The sequence below is a fragment of the Eretmochelys imbricata genome, chromosome 8 (genome assembly GCF_965152235.1).
Source record: "Eretmochelys imbricata isolate rEreImb1 chromosome 8, rEreImb1.hap1, whole genome shotgun sequence".
Classification (NCBI taxonomy): domain Eukaryota; kingdom Metazoa; phylum Chordata; order Testudines; family Cheloniidae; genus Eretmochelys; species Eretmochelys imbricata.
Window position 1 is genome coordinate 95,460,247 of NC_135579.1, and position 15,264 is coordinate 95,475,510.

Below are 15,264 nucleotides of genomic sequence, written 5' to 3' on the forward strand. Positions count from 1 at the left end.
GCCTCATGGCTAATACTGTCTGAAAACTTCTAGTTCTCATCAAACAGGCAGTAGACAATAAACTATTTAACTCTTATCTGCAGATCTCTGAGCAGTGTGCAGAAGTGGCCAAGTATTACTATCTGTTTCACAAATGGAGATACTGAGGTACAGACCAAATAATGAAAAGTGATCTCTGATTATGGGTGCCTCCAATTTTTGGAATGCATCCGATGAAGTGAGCTGTAGCTCACGAAAGCTTATGCTCAAATAAATTGGTTAGTCTCTAAGGTGCCACTAGTACTCCTTTTTCTTTTTGCGAATACAGACTAACACGGCTGTTACTCTGAAACCTCCAATTTTTGAGTTCACTTGAAGCTGTGAGTGCTCAACCCCTCTGAAAATCTGGCCCCCACTTCCTCAGGATGGACCTTGTCTGAAGTGATGTGCTCAAGGCCACACAGCAAGTTACTGGCAAAGCTGGAAGATCTGCCACCGTGGGACAACTCTGCCTCCATTACATTCTGGGGATGTGATTTCATCCACTGTAGAATAGCCTCTGTGCTGGTTTTGGTCTGCACTCCAATTATCCTCTTTTTCATTAAGTGAATGCAGCTAATGCAGAGCTCTGATCCTGCAGACTCATTGGGAATTGAGGGTGCTTAGCACCATGTATGATCAGGCCACAATCCTTGGATTTCATTCTAAACAAATGAATAACACATCTGTTAATAAGGTAAGAAAGATTTTAGTGCAGGAAGGAAACATGATCTGTTGAATACTAGAAAATCTCATATGTTCAGTTTTTTCTACCTCACGCTTTTACATTGCCTCCCATCACCATAGTATCTGATCCCCCAACTCAGCTCTGCACTGGTCAGGAATCAAATACGGATCTCCCATACTATGGTGATAAGCGCAATATAAAAACCTGTATGAAACAGACACACACACACAGTGAGAATTTTACCACTAAACCACTCATACTAATAGCTGAACTAATGATGGTTGTTGGGGGCTCCTGGGAGCACCTAAAATTCTTCTGAATTGGTAGGAAGTTTGAGGTGGTTTCTCTGCCTCTGATGATATTGCTGACTCTGGCCTGGTGCTCATAAAAATACTTCTGAGGGGCAAAGTTCTTCTAGCTGGGGTGCATCAGATGGTGCAGAATGCTGGGAAGAGGATATTTTCCTAACTCAGGGCAAGGGTTTCATCTCTCTCTCTCTCGTCAATGTTCTCTGTATATTTTAGCGGCACAAATTATATGCCTTTCCAGCAAAGTTGTGTTTAATGTAAGTTTCTGTGCCTCATTCACTGGTTTTACATTAGTTATGAGAAAGCTTTTTGCTTCAAAGAACTAGATTCTCTCTCCTTTTCCAGGGATGTGCATACCTCCAGCACCTAGGTTTATCACAGTCTAAGGGGGAAATGTTTGGGGGGGTAACTGTTAGCAGCACATCACTCAACCATACCCATATTTTATTTCATGTGAGGTGCTCTACCTACTTCTATTGGATTTCTAATGGAGTTTTAAAGATATGAAAGGTGCTTCCCATGATAATACTCTGGGGGCCTAATCTTGCTCCCACATAAAATAAGTCACAAATTTCCCATTTTCTTTGGTGGGAAGGGAATCAGGCCCTGGAAGAAGAACTTAATTACAATAACAAACAAGAACCAAGACACAGAGTTGGGCCTCTTTCCGTCTGCACAACGATAATAGTATGTAGAAACCACCTGGGCACAGTGGGGTCCAGATACCCATGTTTACTCAATACACACAACATGCAAGATCAGTTATACAGATATACTGCTACTCTGGCAGCTTTCTAAACCACAGAACACAGTGAGCACTACTAGAGGGTTCATAAACTATTTAAACAGATACTACCCAATTCCTATACGCTAAACAGAACAATGAAAGGGCCCCTGCCTACATTGTGGTTGAAACTGGACTGCTGTTTCTCTGCCTTTTAGGATGCTCCCAGATTATTTCTGAAGATGAAATAAAATATAAGTGTTAATTATTATTGCCTGGTAATGCCTGAAATTAATTATCCTCAGTTTCTGAGAATCGCTCTTAGAGTATCCCAGCTTCCAAGTAGCGGTACAATGAACTAGCAAGTAGGTATGTGAACCACTGCTCTCTGCTGGATGAAATCAGAACTGCTTAGCTGTTTGTTGCCACCTATAGGTGGTAATTTTCCTTTAGCTCAAGTGGTAGTGGCTGTGAGTTCTAACCCCAGCTGTTGCTGTAAAGTTCCAAATGGTCATTGAAACGGAATGAGGAGCTCCTTAGGGCTGGGGAGATACAGCATAGTGACAGTCACAAAGATCCTATAAGACCATGGAATTGTTACAATATTTATATTTCCTGTCAACATAATTTATTAAATGAAGGTAATAACATTTGTTTAGCAATTTATGACTCATCAGTAAAACAGACAGATGGAAAGCAAATTACATATTACAGAGAAGACAGATGATGTGTTTCATAATTACATGTAGTCTTACAGCATCTCTATCAATATTTACTGGGCGGGCAACATATAAATAAAAATGGCTGCATATTGATTTTTCATTAAATAAAGACATTTACACTGTGAAAGTGTAAAAAGGGACAAACTTGCCATTTCTTCCATATTGCTACTGTCTATTGAAATTGTTTCAATCATTATTATTCTTTATTGTTTGCTATTGTGGTAACGCCTACAAGCCCCAAATGAGATCACAATGTGCCTGGTGCTGTTTACACACACGTAACACAAAGACAGTCCCTGGTGCAAAGGGCTTACAATCTAAGTATGTGACGAGAGACAACAGGTGGATACAGCAAACAGGGTGGGGGACAAAAGGAAACAGTGAGGCAGGTCCTATTGCTGTCAGAAGCAGCCGTCACAGCACACCAGCTATTTCGGAATATGTTGCCTCATTTCAAAGCAATGTCTGTAGAAATTAATTCTGCTGCATTAATGTACCTACTGGCCACTCTTTCTTGACCGACAGCTGAGGGAAGCTCAATGCACTCACTGCTTGACAGCCTTTACCCCACCCCTGAGAGGGAGGAAGGGGAGAGGAGAAAGAGCCTGTCACGGTAGTGCAGCAGCAAGCCTCTGAGCCCAGGTCAACAGAGTCAGACTTGTACTAATAACAGCTGTGTAGAAAGTGCTTCTAAGTCATGGCTCATGCTGGAGCTTAGGCCCTGACGCCCACCCTCCTCCCTAGGCTTCAGAATGTGAGTTACAATATCTTCACGGCTAACTTTAGTACTGTAGCCTGAGCCCGAGTCTGATGACCTGAGCTGGGAGGCTCACTGCCGCAGGCTGGGTAGACATACACATGAATGCATGCAACATTCACAGAACACCCTTTGTGTTTGAGTGACCAAATAGCAAGTGTGAAAAATTGGGACGGGGGTGGGGGATAAAAGGCACCAATATAAGACAAAAGCCCTGAATATCGGGACTGTCCCTATAATTTCGGGACATCTTGGTTACCCTACTTTGTGTCAAACTAGTGCTCAGTCTGGAGTTAATAACTTTAAGCCAGTTTGCCATGTTGAAATATGCTCTGATCCTGCCCCGTACAGCCAACCAGAAGTGTTCAAAAATCACAAGTCAGGCCCCCAAAATCGGGAAGACATTTTTAACATTTATAAATGGTGGGGTTTTTATTTATTGCCTTATGGTTTTTGAGCTTCTAACTTACACATGGGTCACGTTTGCAAACTTTTCCCCACAACCACAAGGGCTAGTGGGTTACTTTTTTAAAAAAAAATGAAAGCTGTGATTCTCACATAATCATAGAATCATAGAATATCAGGGTTGGAAGGGACCTCAGGAGGTCATCTAGTCCAACCCCCTGCTCAAAGCAGGACCAATCCCCAATTAAATCATCCCAGCCAAGGCTTTGTCAAGCCTGACCTTAAAAACTTGTAAGGAAGGAGATTCGATCACTTCCCTAGGTAACGCATTCCAGTGTTTCACCACCCTCCTAATGAAAAAGTTTTTCCTAATATCCAACCTAAACCTCCCCCACTGCAACTTGAGACCATTACTCCTCGTTCTGTCATCTGCTGCCACTGAGAACAGTCTAGATCCATCCTCTTTGGAACCACCTTTCAGGTAGTTGAAAGCAGCTATCAAATCCCCCCTCATTCTTCTCGTCTGTAGACTAAACAATCCCAGTTCCCTCAGCCTCTCCTCATAAGTCATGTGTTCCAGTCCCCTAATCATTTTTGTTGCCCTCCGCTGGACTCTCTCCAATTTTTCCATATCCTTCTTGTAGTGTGGGGCCCAAAATGGACACAGTACTCCAGATGAGGCCTCACCAATGTCGAATAGAGGGGAATGGCTCCTGCTGGCAATGCCCCTACTTATACATCCCAAAATGCCATTGGCCTTCTTGGCAACAAGGGCACACTGTTGACTCATATCCAGCTTCTCGTCCACTGTCACCCCTAGGTCCTTTTCTGCAGAACTGCTGCCGAGCCATTCGGTCCCTAGTCTGTAGCGGTGCATGGGGTTCTTCCATCCTAAGTGCAGGACTCTGCACTTGTCCTTGTTGAACCTCATCAGATTTCTTTTGGCCCAATCCGCCAATTTGTCTAGGTCCCTCTGTATCCTATCCTTACCCTCCAGCTTATCTACCTCTCCTCCCAGTTTAGTGTCATCTGCAAACTTGCTGAGGGTGCAATCCACACCATCCTCCAGATCATTTATGAAGATATTGAACAAAATCGGCCGAAGACCGACCCTTGGGGCACTCCACTTGATAGCGGCTGCCAACTAGACATGGAGCCATTGATCACTACCCGTTGAGCCCAACAATCTAGCCAACTTTCTATCCACCTTATAGTCCATTTATCCAGCCCATACTTCTTTAACTTGCTGGCAAGAATACTGTGGGAGACAGTGTCAAAAGCTTTGCTAAAGTCAAGGAACAACATGTCCACTGCTTTCCCCTCATTCACAGAGCCAGTTATCTCATCATAAAAGGCAATTAGATTAGTCAGGCATGACTTGCCCTTGGTGAATCCATGCTGACTGTTCCTGATCACTGTCCTCTCCTGTAAGTGCTTCAGAATTGATTCCTTGAGGACCTGCTCCATGATTTTTCTAGGGACTGAGGTGAGGCTGACTCGCCTGTAGTTCCCAGGATCCTCCTTCTTCCCTTTTTTAAAGATGGGCACTACATTAGCCTTTTTCCAGTCATCCGGGACTTCCCCGGATCACCATGAGTTTTCAAAGATCATGGCCAATGGCTTTGCAATCACATCCGCCAACTCCTTTAGCACTCTCTGATGCAGCGCATCCGGCCCCATGGACTTGTGCTCGTCCAGCTTTTCTAAATAGTCCCGAACCACTTCTTTCTCCACAGAGGGCTGGTCACCTCCTTCCCATGCTGTGCTGCCCAGCGCAGCAGTCTGGGAGCTGACCTTGTTCGTGAAGACAGAGGCAAAAAAAGCATTGAGCACATTAGCTTTTTCCACATCCTCTGTCACTAGGTTGCCTCCCTCATTCAGTAAGGGGCCCACACTTTCCTTGGCTTTCTTCTTGTTGCCAACATACCTGAAGAAACCCTTCTTGTTACTCTTAACATCTCTCGCTAGCTGGAGCTCCAGGTGCGATTTGGCCTTCCTGATTTCACTCCTGCATGCCCGAGCAATAGTTTTATACTCTTCCCCGGTCATTTGTCCAACCTTCCACTTCTTGTAATCACATGACTCCGGGTGGCGGTGCTCTCGTGAAAACGCCAAATTTTGAAAAACATGTGCTGACGTTGCCGCCGTGGGCAAGGCGGCCCGCTAGCCCTGAGAGCGGCACACCAGCTAGAGCGACTGAATTTCCATATTTAACGATTCCCTCCCCCTTTAAGGTGTTCCAGCGGCCAGTGACAGCACTGATCATAGAGTACAGCCGCCCAGCGGAAGGAGAGTCTCCACTGGAAGGAAGTCCCTGCTCCAGCCACCCTCTCTATGTTATCAAGAAGAAAGGCTTCTTCCGGCATATCCCCTGCACTGAGCTGATTCGGGCTCGGGGGGCATCACGTGCCACGGAATTGTCTTTCTGATTGGCGAGCTGGACCTAGCCTCCGGGAAGCCCCTTTTGGCGCATGCGCACAGCGCAAGGCCCTGGGCGGGGAGACGGGATGAGGCGGCTGCTCGCGGGCCGGGGTAGGCCCGGGCTGGGTTTGCGGGAGGCTGCGGCGGGGTCTCGCCGGTAGCTCCGAGGCCGTTACCCCGGGAGCCGTCACCCTTCCCGGGCCTCTGCAGCCCCGCAGCCGCCGGGGTCGAGCCCGGGAGCTCGGCCGGGAGCCCCCGCTGCAGAGTCGCCGGGCCCCAGCGCCTGAGGGGAGCCCGGGCCCGCCTGCCGCGCCCTGCCCTGGTGAGACGCCCGCGGGCGCCTTTGGCAGCGCCGAGCCCAGCGGCGTCCCCAGAGACCGCGGTGCCCCGGCTGGGGCGGTGCCCGGTCACAGCAGGCGATGCTCCATTTTATGGCAAACGGGGATGGGGGGGGGGTCTCTGCAGCCTTGGCGCCTTGGGTCAGGATGGAGCGTGGCTTGGCAGGGTGCGGGCCAGGCCTCCGCAGCGCCATGAAGTTGGCTGCAGCTTGCCCCTCGCTTATGTCAGTGGAAGGTGGCCCTCACTTGGGATGTTCCTGAGCTAAAATAATTTATGTTCCTATCGGTATGCTAATGCTTTGTGTGCCTGGCACTCTGTCCCACTGCAGGTCTGACAGAGGTTCCTCCATGGCTCTTGGGATGAAATGGCTGCTAAGAGGATGGAAGGAATTGCTTCCTGGTCTGACAGCCCGTGGCCTCCAGCAGCAGTATCGTTATAGGTGTCACCATGGTCCCCCTCACAGAGCAAAGCGTCTGGTGCTGTCCCAGCTCTTTCAGCCTCTGAATCTTCGAGAGGACAGTGTGGTTGGGCTGGAGAGCAAATCTGATGATCTGACATGCAAGAGCCAGAGGCTGATGATACAAGCTGGGTTAATCTACCCCTCTAGCCCTGGCTGCTACTACTACATGCCTTACACTGTTCGAGCAATGGAGAAGCTTGTCAAGGTGATAGACCAAGAAATGCAGGCTATCGGGGGGCAGAAGCTAAATATGCCCAGTTTAAGTTCTGCAGAGCTCTGGAGAACGAGTGGGCGGTGGGATTTAATGGGCAAAGAGCTCTTCCGACTTGCAGACAGGCACAGCAAAGAGTACTGTCTGGGGCCAACTCACGAAGAGACCATTGCAGACCTGATTGCCTCCCAAGGGAACTTGTCCTACAAGCAGCTGCCACTCCTGCTATATCAGATAACACGGAAGTTTCGAGATGAGCCCAAGCCCCGTTTTGGCTTGCTGCGCAGCAGGGAATTCTACATGAAGGACATGTACACGTTTGACACCTGTGAGGAAGCTGCTCGCCAGACCTACAGCCTGGTGTGTGAGGCCTACTGCAACGTGTTTAACAGCTTGGGGTTCCGCTTTGTCAAAGTGCAGGCAGATACGGGCAGCATTGGGGGGAGCATGTCCCACGAGTTCCAGGTCCCCGCAGGTATTGGAGAGGACAGGCTGGTGATCTGCTCCAACTGTAGTTTTTCAGCCAATGTAGAAACAATAAATCCTGACCAGACAGACTGCCCAGTTTGCAAAGGAAAACTGGCTGAGACCAAAGGGATCGAGGTTGGGCATACGTTTTATCTTGGCACCAAGTACTCTTCTGTTTTTAATGTCACCTTCCACACTGCCCAGAACAAACCTGTCCTAGCAGAAATGGGTTGCTATGGCTTGGGCATAACTCGGATTCTGGCTGCTTCTCTCGAGGTGCTTTCAACAGAAGACAGCATCCATTGGCCAACCCTCATTGCACCTTACCAGGTCTGCCTCATTCCCCCTAAGAAAGGCAGCAGGGAAGAGATGGGTGCAGCGCTAATGGATAATTTGTATGACAGTATGATTGAAGCCGTGCCTCAGATTAAAGGGGATGCTGTGCTGGATGACAGGACTCACTTGACCATTGGTAAAAGATTAAAAGATGCTAACAGACTTGGTTACCCATATGTTGTTATAGCTGGGAAGAAAGTTTTTGATGATCCCCCTGAGTTTGAAGTTTGGAATCAAAACACTGGGGAGATCATGTTCCTTACTAAAGAAGGCATAATTGAATTGCTAAGTAAAGTGCAAGTTCCCTGACCTTCCAGTCTTTGGTCTGTGATCCTTGGTGTTTTATCCATATCTAAATGTATCTAGTTCCCTCTTTAAGAATTACAATTTCAGGTGAAAGATTACTCTTGTTTGAGTGGAAACTGCACGTGACTTCATGTGTTGCTAAGAACTGAGGCTTGTTTGTATTAATGGCACATATTTGGCTTGAAATCTAATCGGTTTCAAAACATGAGTTAAAAGTACTTTCAGATCCTTCACCTGTGTCTGAGTCTCCCTGCTAACTTCTGTCGCTTCACAATCATGTTTCCCTGTCCTTTTTGTTTTTTCTCTCCCCTATGATTGTGTAAAGGACCCACACAAACAAAGGAGGAAACCAACCATGGCTTTGATCCTATCAAGACTTAAGTGTGCTTACTTGTATTCACAGAAGTAGTGCCATGCTTGAGTGAAAATGTAGGCTCAGACCCTAGCAGTCTGTGCAAGAGCAACAGTGAAACTGACTAGACACAGTTTTGTCAAATGTATGAAGGGGAGAGGGTGAGATTCTTCTCTGATCGCTTTCAGGTGTTGCATTCTCACATCCTGTTTAACAGGTTAGAGTAATAGGTTTTAGAAAAAAAACTTGAGACAGACGTTTGTCCTTGTTTTAGTTGACTGTCTTCTCACTTTAATTTGAGTCCAAATGCTAACTCTGAAGGTTAATAGGAATACAGATTTAATTAAGTTTCACAAATACCTAACCCAGAAAAATAGTGTTCATAGTCTTTCTCTTCTTCAAAATTGCTTTAGAAATGTTAATCTGAAATAATTAAAGTTAATATCAGTCACATAGGCCCAGTCCTGCACTCAGATTCAGGTGGGAGGACTCTGGCACTAGCATATAGGCTCATGCCCATGGGTGCCTATGGGTAGGGCTCCCCGCCCTCGGGTTAGGGGTCCTGAGGTAGGCCGGTTAGGGTTGTGGTGGGTACAGTCCCTGCACTAGGGGTAGGGTTCCTATGGGTAGACCACTTGGAGTTAGGTTGGGGTTCCTACTGGGTAGGGCTCCCTGCCTTGGGGTTAGGGTTCCTATCGGTAGGTCTTCCCAACCTAGGTTTAGTGGGCCTATGGGTAGGGCTCCCCGCCCTAGGGTTAGGATTCATATGGGTAGGGCTCCCGGTCTAAGGATTCACGTTTCTATGAGTCAGCCACTGGGAGTTAGGGTTAGAGTTCCTGTGGGTAGGGATCCCCACCCTAGGGTTACGGTTCCTATGTGTAGTCCACTTGGAGTTAGGGTTAGGTGTTCTAGGGGTAGGGCTTCAGTCCCTATGGTTAGGGTTTGTATGGTTAGGCCTCTTGAAGTTAGGGTTAGGGTTCCTATAGGTAGGGCTCCCTGCCTGAGGGTTAGGATTCCTGTGTGTAAGGATCCCCAACCTAGGGTTAGGGTTCCTGTTGGTAGGTCACTTGGAATCTGGGTTAGGGTTTCTATGGGTAGAGCTCCCTGCCCTAGGGTTAGGGATCCTATGGGTTGGGATCCCTGCCCTAGGGTTTGGGTTTCTATGGGCAGGCCACTTGGAGTTAGGGTTCCTATGAGTAGGGCTTCCCATCCCAAGCTTAGAGTTCCAAAGCATGGGCCACTTATAGTTAGGGATAGGGGGACGCTAACCCCCAGCAATACCCCTTTCTTGTGCGTCCCCCTTCTGTAGCCAGAACCCTGAGGACTCCTGCCCTGCTCCCCACCCTTGGCCAGAGGAGCCCTGGGCTGGCCGGTGGCCCGAACATGCTCCCCACCCCGCCCAGCTTTGGTTGGAGCTCGAGCCCCCTCCCTCCCCTGAGCCCCACCTGCCCGGAGGAGCCCTGGGCCAGCCACAGCCTGGAGCCCCCCCCTGCCCAGAGGTACCCTGAGTTCCCCCCTATACACACCTGCTCGGAGAAGCCCTGGGCCAGCCACAGCTGTGCCATGCCACCTCTCCCCAGACCCCAAGATACCCTGGGGAAAAGATCTCTCTCGAAGAAAGTTTTGATATGCCCCATGCAGGTTCCATGGTGGCTGAGGAGCCAGTATTTACTACTCAGATTCCTCAGTTCCTCAGTAATCTCTCTGGAGTCCAGGGAGATTACGGATGAGCCCTGGAAGCTGAATAGCACATACTGCCTCCTCAGTTGCCGTGGAACCTGCATGGGGCATAATAAAGCAAAAACTTTGCCTGCCAAACCCCCAACTGGGGGTCCAGCGGCCCTGGCAGCTCCCCTGGCCTATTATACCTGTGTCCATGGATAGGGTTCCTATGAATAGGCCACTTAGAGATTGGGTTAGGGTTCCTATGGGTGGAGCTCCTATGTATAGGCCACTTTGAATTAGGGTTAGGGTTCCCCACTCTCCCCAGTTCAGTAGGGTTCTACAAAAGTCCTACTGCAAGGATCCAACTTCAGGATCTTGACTTTAAATACAACCATATTCTTTCCTGAGCTTCCCTCAGCTGCCATCCAAAAAAATATTAAACTAGGCAATTTAAACTGTGGTGATTTGAACTTATGAAACAACGTGAAGTAATTCTGAAAAATTCCAGATAGCATCAGACCCAAATGCTTCAGGTAGGACTGTGACTTGGAATGTTTTGCTGGCCTAGGTAACCTGGAAAATGACAGTCCTGTTCAGTCCCTCGTTCAGACATTCACAAAACAGTCTATAAGTTGGTGTCGCAGTCAATCTTCCTGCTCTTGTGTGCAAGATCTGGCCATTGGGAAAAGAGATTTACATAAGAACGACCATACTGGGTTAGACCAAAGGTCCATCTAGCCCAGTATCCTGTCTTCTGACAGTGGCCAATACCACGTGCTTCAGAGGGAATGAACAGCATACGTAATCAAGTGATCCATCCCCTGTCGCCCATTCCCAGCTTTTGACAAACAGAGGCTAGAGACACCATCCCTGCCCATCCTGGCTAATAGCCATTGATGGACCTATCCTCCATGGATTTCTCTAGTTCTTTTTTGAGCCCTGTTATAGTCTTGGCCTTCACAACATCCTCTGGCAAAGAGTTCCACAGGTTGACTGTGTTCTATGAAGAAATACTTCCTTTTGTTTGTTTTAAACCTGCTGCCTGTTAATTTCATATGGTGACCGCTCGTTCTTGTGTTATGAGAAGGAGTAAATAACACTTCATTATTTATTTTCTCCACATCAGTCAGATTTTATAGACCTTTGTCATATCGCCCTTAGTCATCTCTTTTCCAAGCTGAAAAGTCCCAGTCTCCCAGTCTCCTCATATCGAAGCTTCTCCATACCCCCTAATAATTTTTGTTGCCCTTTTCTGAACCTTTTCCTGTTTTAATATATCTTTTTTGCAATGGGGCAACCACATCTGTACACAGTATTCAAGATGTGCACGTACCATGGATTCATATAGAGGCAATATGATATTTTCTGTCTTATCAATCCCTTTCTTAATGATTCCCAACATTCTGTTCACTTTTTTGACTGCTGCTGCATATTGAGTGGATGTTTTCAGAGAACTATCCACAATGACTCCAAGATCACTTTCTTGAGTGGTAACAGCTAATTTAGACTCCATCATTTTATATGTCTAGTTGGGATTATGTTTCCAATGTGCATTACTTTGCATTTATCAACATTGAATTTCATCTGCCATATTGTTGCCCAGTCACCCAATTTTGTACGATCCCTTTGTAACTCTCTGCAGTCTGCCTGGGACTTAACTATCTTGAGTAGTTTCATATCATCTGCAGATTTTGCCGCCTCACTGTTTACCCCTTTTTCCAGATCATTTATGAATATGTTGAATAGGATGGTCCGAGTACAGACCCCTTGGGGATATCGCTATTTCCGCTCTCCATTCTGAAAACTGATTATTTATTCCTGTCCTTAGTTTCCTGTCTTTTAACCAGTTATTGATCCAGAAGAGGATCTTCCATCTTACCCCATGTCAGCTTATTTTGCTTAAGAGCCTTTGATGAGGGACCTTGTCAAAGGCTTTCTCAAAATCTAAGTACACCTTTGGGTCATGCCTCTGGTAAGGCACAGGTTCCATTAGCCACTCAGCTCACTAGTTACTAGCAGGCACCAGGAATGCAAAGGCTGCCTGAGGCTCTATGGACCTAGGTTCAAGACCCGTGGATCTTCACAGCTTGGTTATCCGTGCCACTTGCTGAAATTCTGGCTGGAAGGATTCTAGAGTAGAGAGAGAAGCCACGGATATGTATCTCAAATGCAGGGCTAGCCCACGGCTGGTGCCTGAGCTCTAGGAATACAAAGCAAGAGCTGGGACTGGGCTGCTGGATAGCTGTTGTGGCTTACAAGTTGGCACATGAAAGATGTGCAAAGGCATCTCCCCCGTTAGAGGCATATCCTCAGCTCTGTTCTGGCCCATTTGTGCTGCTCAGGTGTTACCCGGGGTTCCCCCAAACCCAAAGCTCTCGGTAACTTTAGTCTATGCAAGGTGGTATCAGGACAAACCAAGGGAGACGCAGCGTTTCCATCCGCTATCTGGCTAGCACGGATGAGTCAAAACCACGTGCTTTCACTTAAAGCCAGTACTTTATTAGTCTCCAGCATTACCATTGGAATACTTTAACTCAAAGTCACTGCTTTGTTTAGTCTCAAGCACACACAAACACAATAACAGGTTTCAGAGTAACAGCCGTGTTAGTCTGTATTCGCAAAAAGAAAAGGAGTACTTGTGGCACCTTAGAGACTAACCAATTTATTTGAGCATGAGCTTTTGTGAGCTACAGCTCACTTCATCGGATGCATACCGTGGAAACTGCAGAAGACATTATATACACACAGAGATCATGAAACAATACCTCCTCCCACCCCACTGTCCTGCTGGTAATAGCTTATCTAAAGTGATCATCAAGTTGGGCCATTTCCAGCACAAATCCAGGTTTTCTCACCCTCCACCCCGCCACACACAAACTCACTATTACCAGCACGACAGTGGGGTGGGAGGAGGTATTGGTTCATGATCTCTGTGTGTATATAATGTCTTCTGCAGTTTCCACGGTATGCATCCGATGAAGTGAGCTGTAGCTCACGAAAGCTCATGCTCAAATAAATTGGTTAGTCTCTAAGGTGCCACAAGTACTCCTTTTCTTTTTACAAACACAATAGGTTATAGAGCACCCCAAATTGATAATTACCCTTCAGGAGTTTGGAGCAGTATTCAGGTATCCAGTGGCCAATCTTCTGCCTAGGGCTGGAGATCTTCTTGATGTGTCCATGAAGCAATCCGCTTGACCCAAATCCACAGTTCCCCTCTTATACTCAAAAAGTTACAGAGACATGTCAATCAAGAAAAGTGTTACATAGCTGACCAAACAAAATCAGTCACAAGGCAAGAAGCAGGGTTTACAAAAATATGTCATCAAAAAAAATTGTTAAGCAAGCAGTTAATCTAGCAGTCATACTTCCCCATAACAGCAGCCCTGAAATATATCCAGACTTCCTGTTTTCCACAGACACTTACCCCAGCATATCAGAGAGGGTGTAGAGTCAAGCTGACTTCATGTGACAGCAATTCCCCACTGTGACCAGCTTGCCTTAATTATGCTAAGTGCAGAATAATTTATAGTTCATCCCAATAATTGGCAGTGGCCTACACACCTGGCTGGTTGCTAAAATGCTCCTCTACCCAGGTAGTGCAAAGTTGTAGCAATGTTGACTGAAATGGCCAGCTGAGGATTCACACAGCTGGTTGCGGGATGGGGAGAAGGGCTCTAGGCCACTCCCACCACAGACCCCACATTAGGAGGCATGGCCAGAGTGCTACTGCAGCCAAGTGATTCCCTAGCAGACGTAACAGCTCTTTGAGGATCGTGGCATCTGGCTGTGACAGAGCCGCTCTGAGGTCATGATGGCCCCCAGGGGAAGAAGGTCCTGCACCGAGCGTAGTTCAGCCATATTTCATAAGGGCCTTAGCCTCTAGACTGGACACTTTTAAAGTCTTCGCGGGGTCTGAGAAGTCTGCTTAGCCTAGCTCACTGGGTTGGCGTGGGAGGAAGGGTGCGATCAATAAAATTCATGTGCTGCCTCTCACGTTCCGCAGACCGTCCTTCAACAGACCCCCTTTCCAGGGCTGGAGATTGCGTTGTGGTTCTACCCCTTTTAGCAGGGGTGCTGGAACAATTTTTATAGAGGGGGTGCCAAGAGCCATTGAACCAAACTGCAAATCCTGTATGTAATGGAAATCACTGCAATCCAGGAGGTGCTGCAGCACCCCCTGCACCTCTAGTTCCAGCAGCTACGCCTTTCTGAGCAGAGCCTCTCCGAAATCTGCTGCTACAACAGCTAGGCCAGACATGCAGCAGCTGGATTGACTTAAGTGCCCATACAGTGGATCTCTCAGCTGAGGACAGGGATGGGAAATACTTCTTAAACCACCGATGCCCACCCCGCACTCTGCTGACTTCCCTGCAAACGAGGGTGTTTTCAGTGGCGCTGGAAGACGTGGTCTTGCTCTCCCCAGGGTTTTTGTGCCTTTACGTTCCATTGCCATTAATGCCAACCCTTCTGCTGGGTTTAACAAAATATTTATAATCTTTTCACTCTCTTGTTCATTGCGTTTGACTATCAGTAAAGAATGTGGTATTTTCCTCTCCAAAAATCCAATTTTGGTTGTCCGCAGGCGTGGCTGTGAGTTAGAAATTTTAATCCCCACCTGGGGACGTAGGCTACTTAATCTCTTATTGAAGTCAATGCAAAGCAAAGCTAAGATGTGGGAGGAAGGGGTATGGGAGGGTGTGTATAAGACAGGGTTCCAGATCCAGGGCGAGACCGTCATCCCTCTGGCAGAGGGGCAGGCGTACCAGCACCTCGGCCCGCTGACGGGTTTCCGGCAGACACCCGAGGACACCATCCAGGAGATCTTGCAGACAAGATCGTCCGGCAGCTGGTGAAGAAGTGGCTGTTCCTTTCCCAGAGAGCCAGCAACGAGCTGGTCTATATCGCCCACAGGCATGGCGGAGCCAATGTCCCCCGCATGGGTGACCTGTGTGACATCGCGGTGATCACCCACGCCTTCCACCCGCTGATGTGTCCCGATGCCATGGTAAGGAACATCGCAGCAAATGCCCTCCATGACACAACAAAGAAGCGGATCGGCAGAGCCCCCTCTAACCAAGACA

The 15,264-nt window shown here is 47.6% G+C and overlaps 1 protein-coding gene across 2 annotated transcripts; it reads left to right on the plus strand.

Annotated features, from left to right (window-relative positions):
• The first annotated feature begins 6,111 nt into the window (after positions 1–6,111).
• On the plus strand, positions 6,112–8,396 carry PARS2 (prolyl-tRNA synthetase 2, mitochondrial). 2 transcript variants are annotated; one of them, XM_077823504.1, is made up of 2 exons: positions 6,112–6,154; positions 6,711–8,396. In XM_077823504.1, the coding sequence occupies exon 2, from the start codon at positions 6,730–6,732 to the stop codon at positions 8,164–8,166; it is 1,437 nt and encodes a 478-aa protein (XP_077679630.1). In that variant the 5' UTR covers positions 6,112–6,154; positions 6,711–6,729; the 3' UTR covers positions 8,167–8,396. The 2 variants fall into 2 exon arrangements, with proteins under 2 accessions (XP_077679630.1, XP_077679631.1); XM_077823505.1 differs by lacking the exon at positions 6,112–6,154 and adding an exon at positions 6,176–6,365.
• The last annotated feature ends 6,868 nt before the right edge of the window (positions 8,397–15,264 follow it).

Excerpts from the sequence above, each read along its gene's own strand:
- PARS2 (XM_077823504.1), top strand. The coding sequence starts at position 6,730 with ATGGCTCTTGGGATGAAATGGCTGCTAAGAGGATGGAAGGAATTGCTT.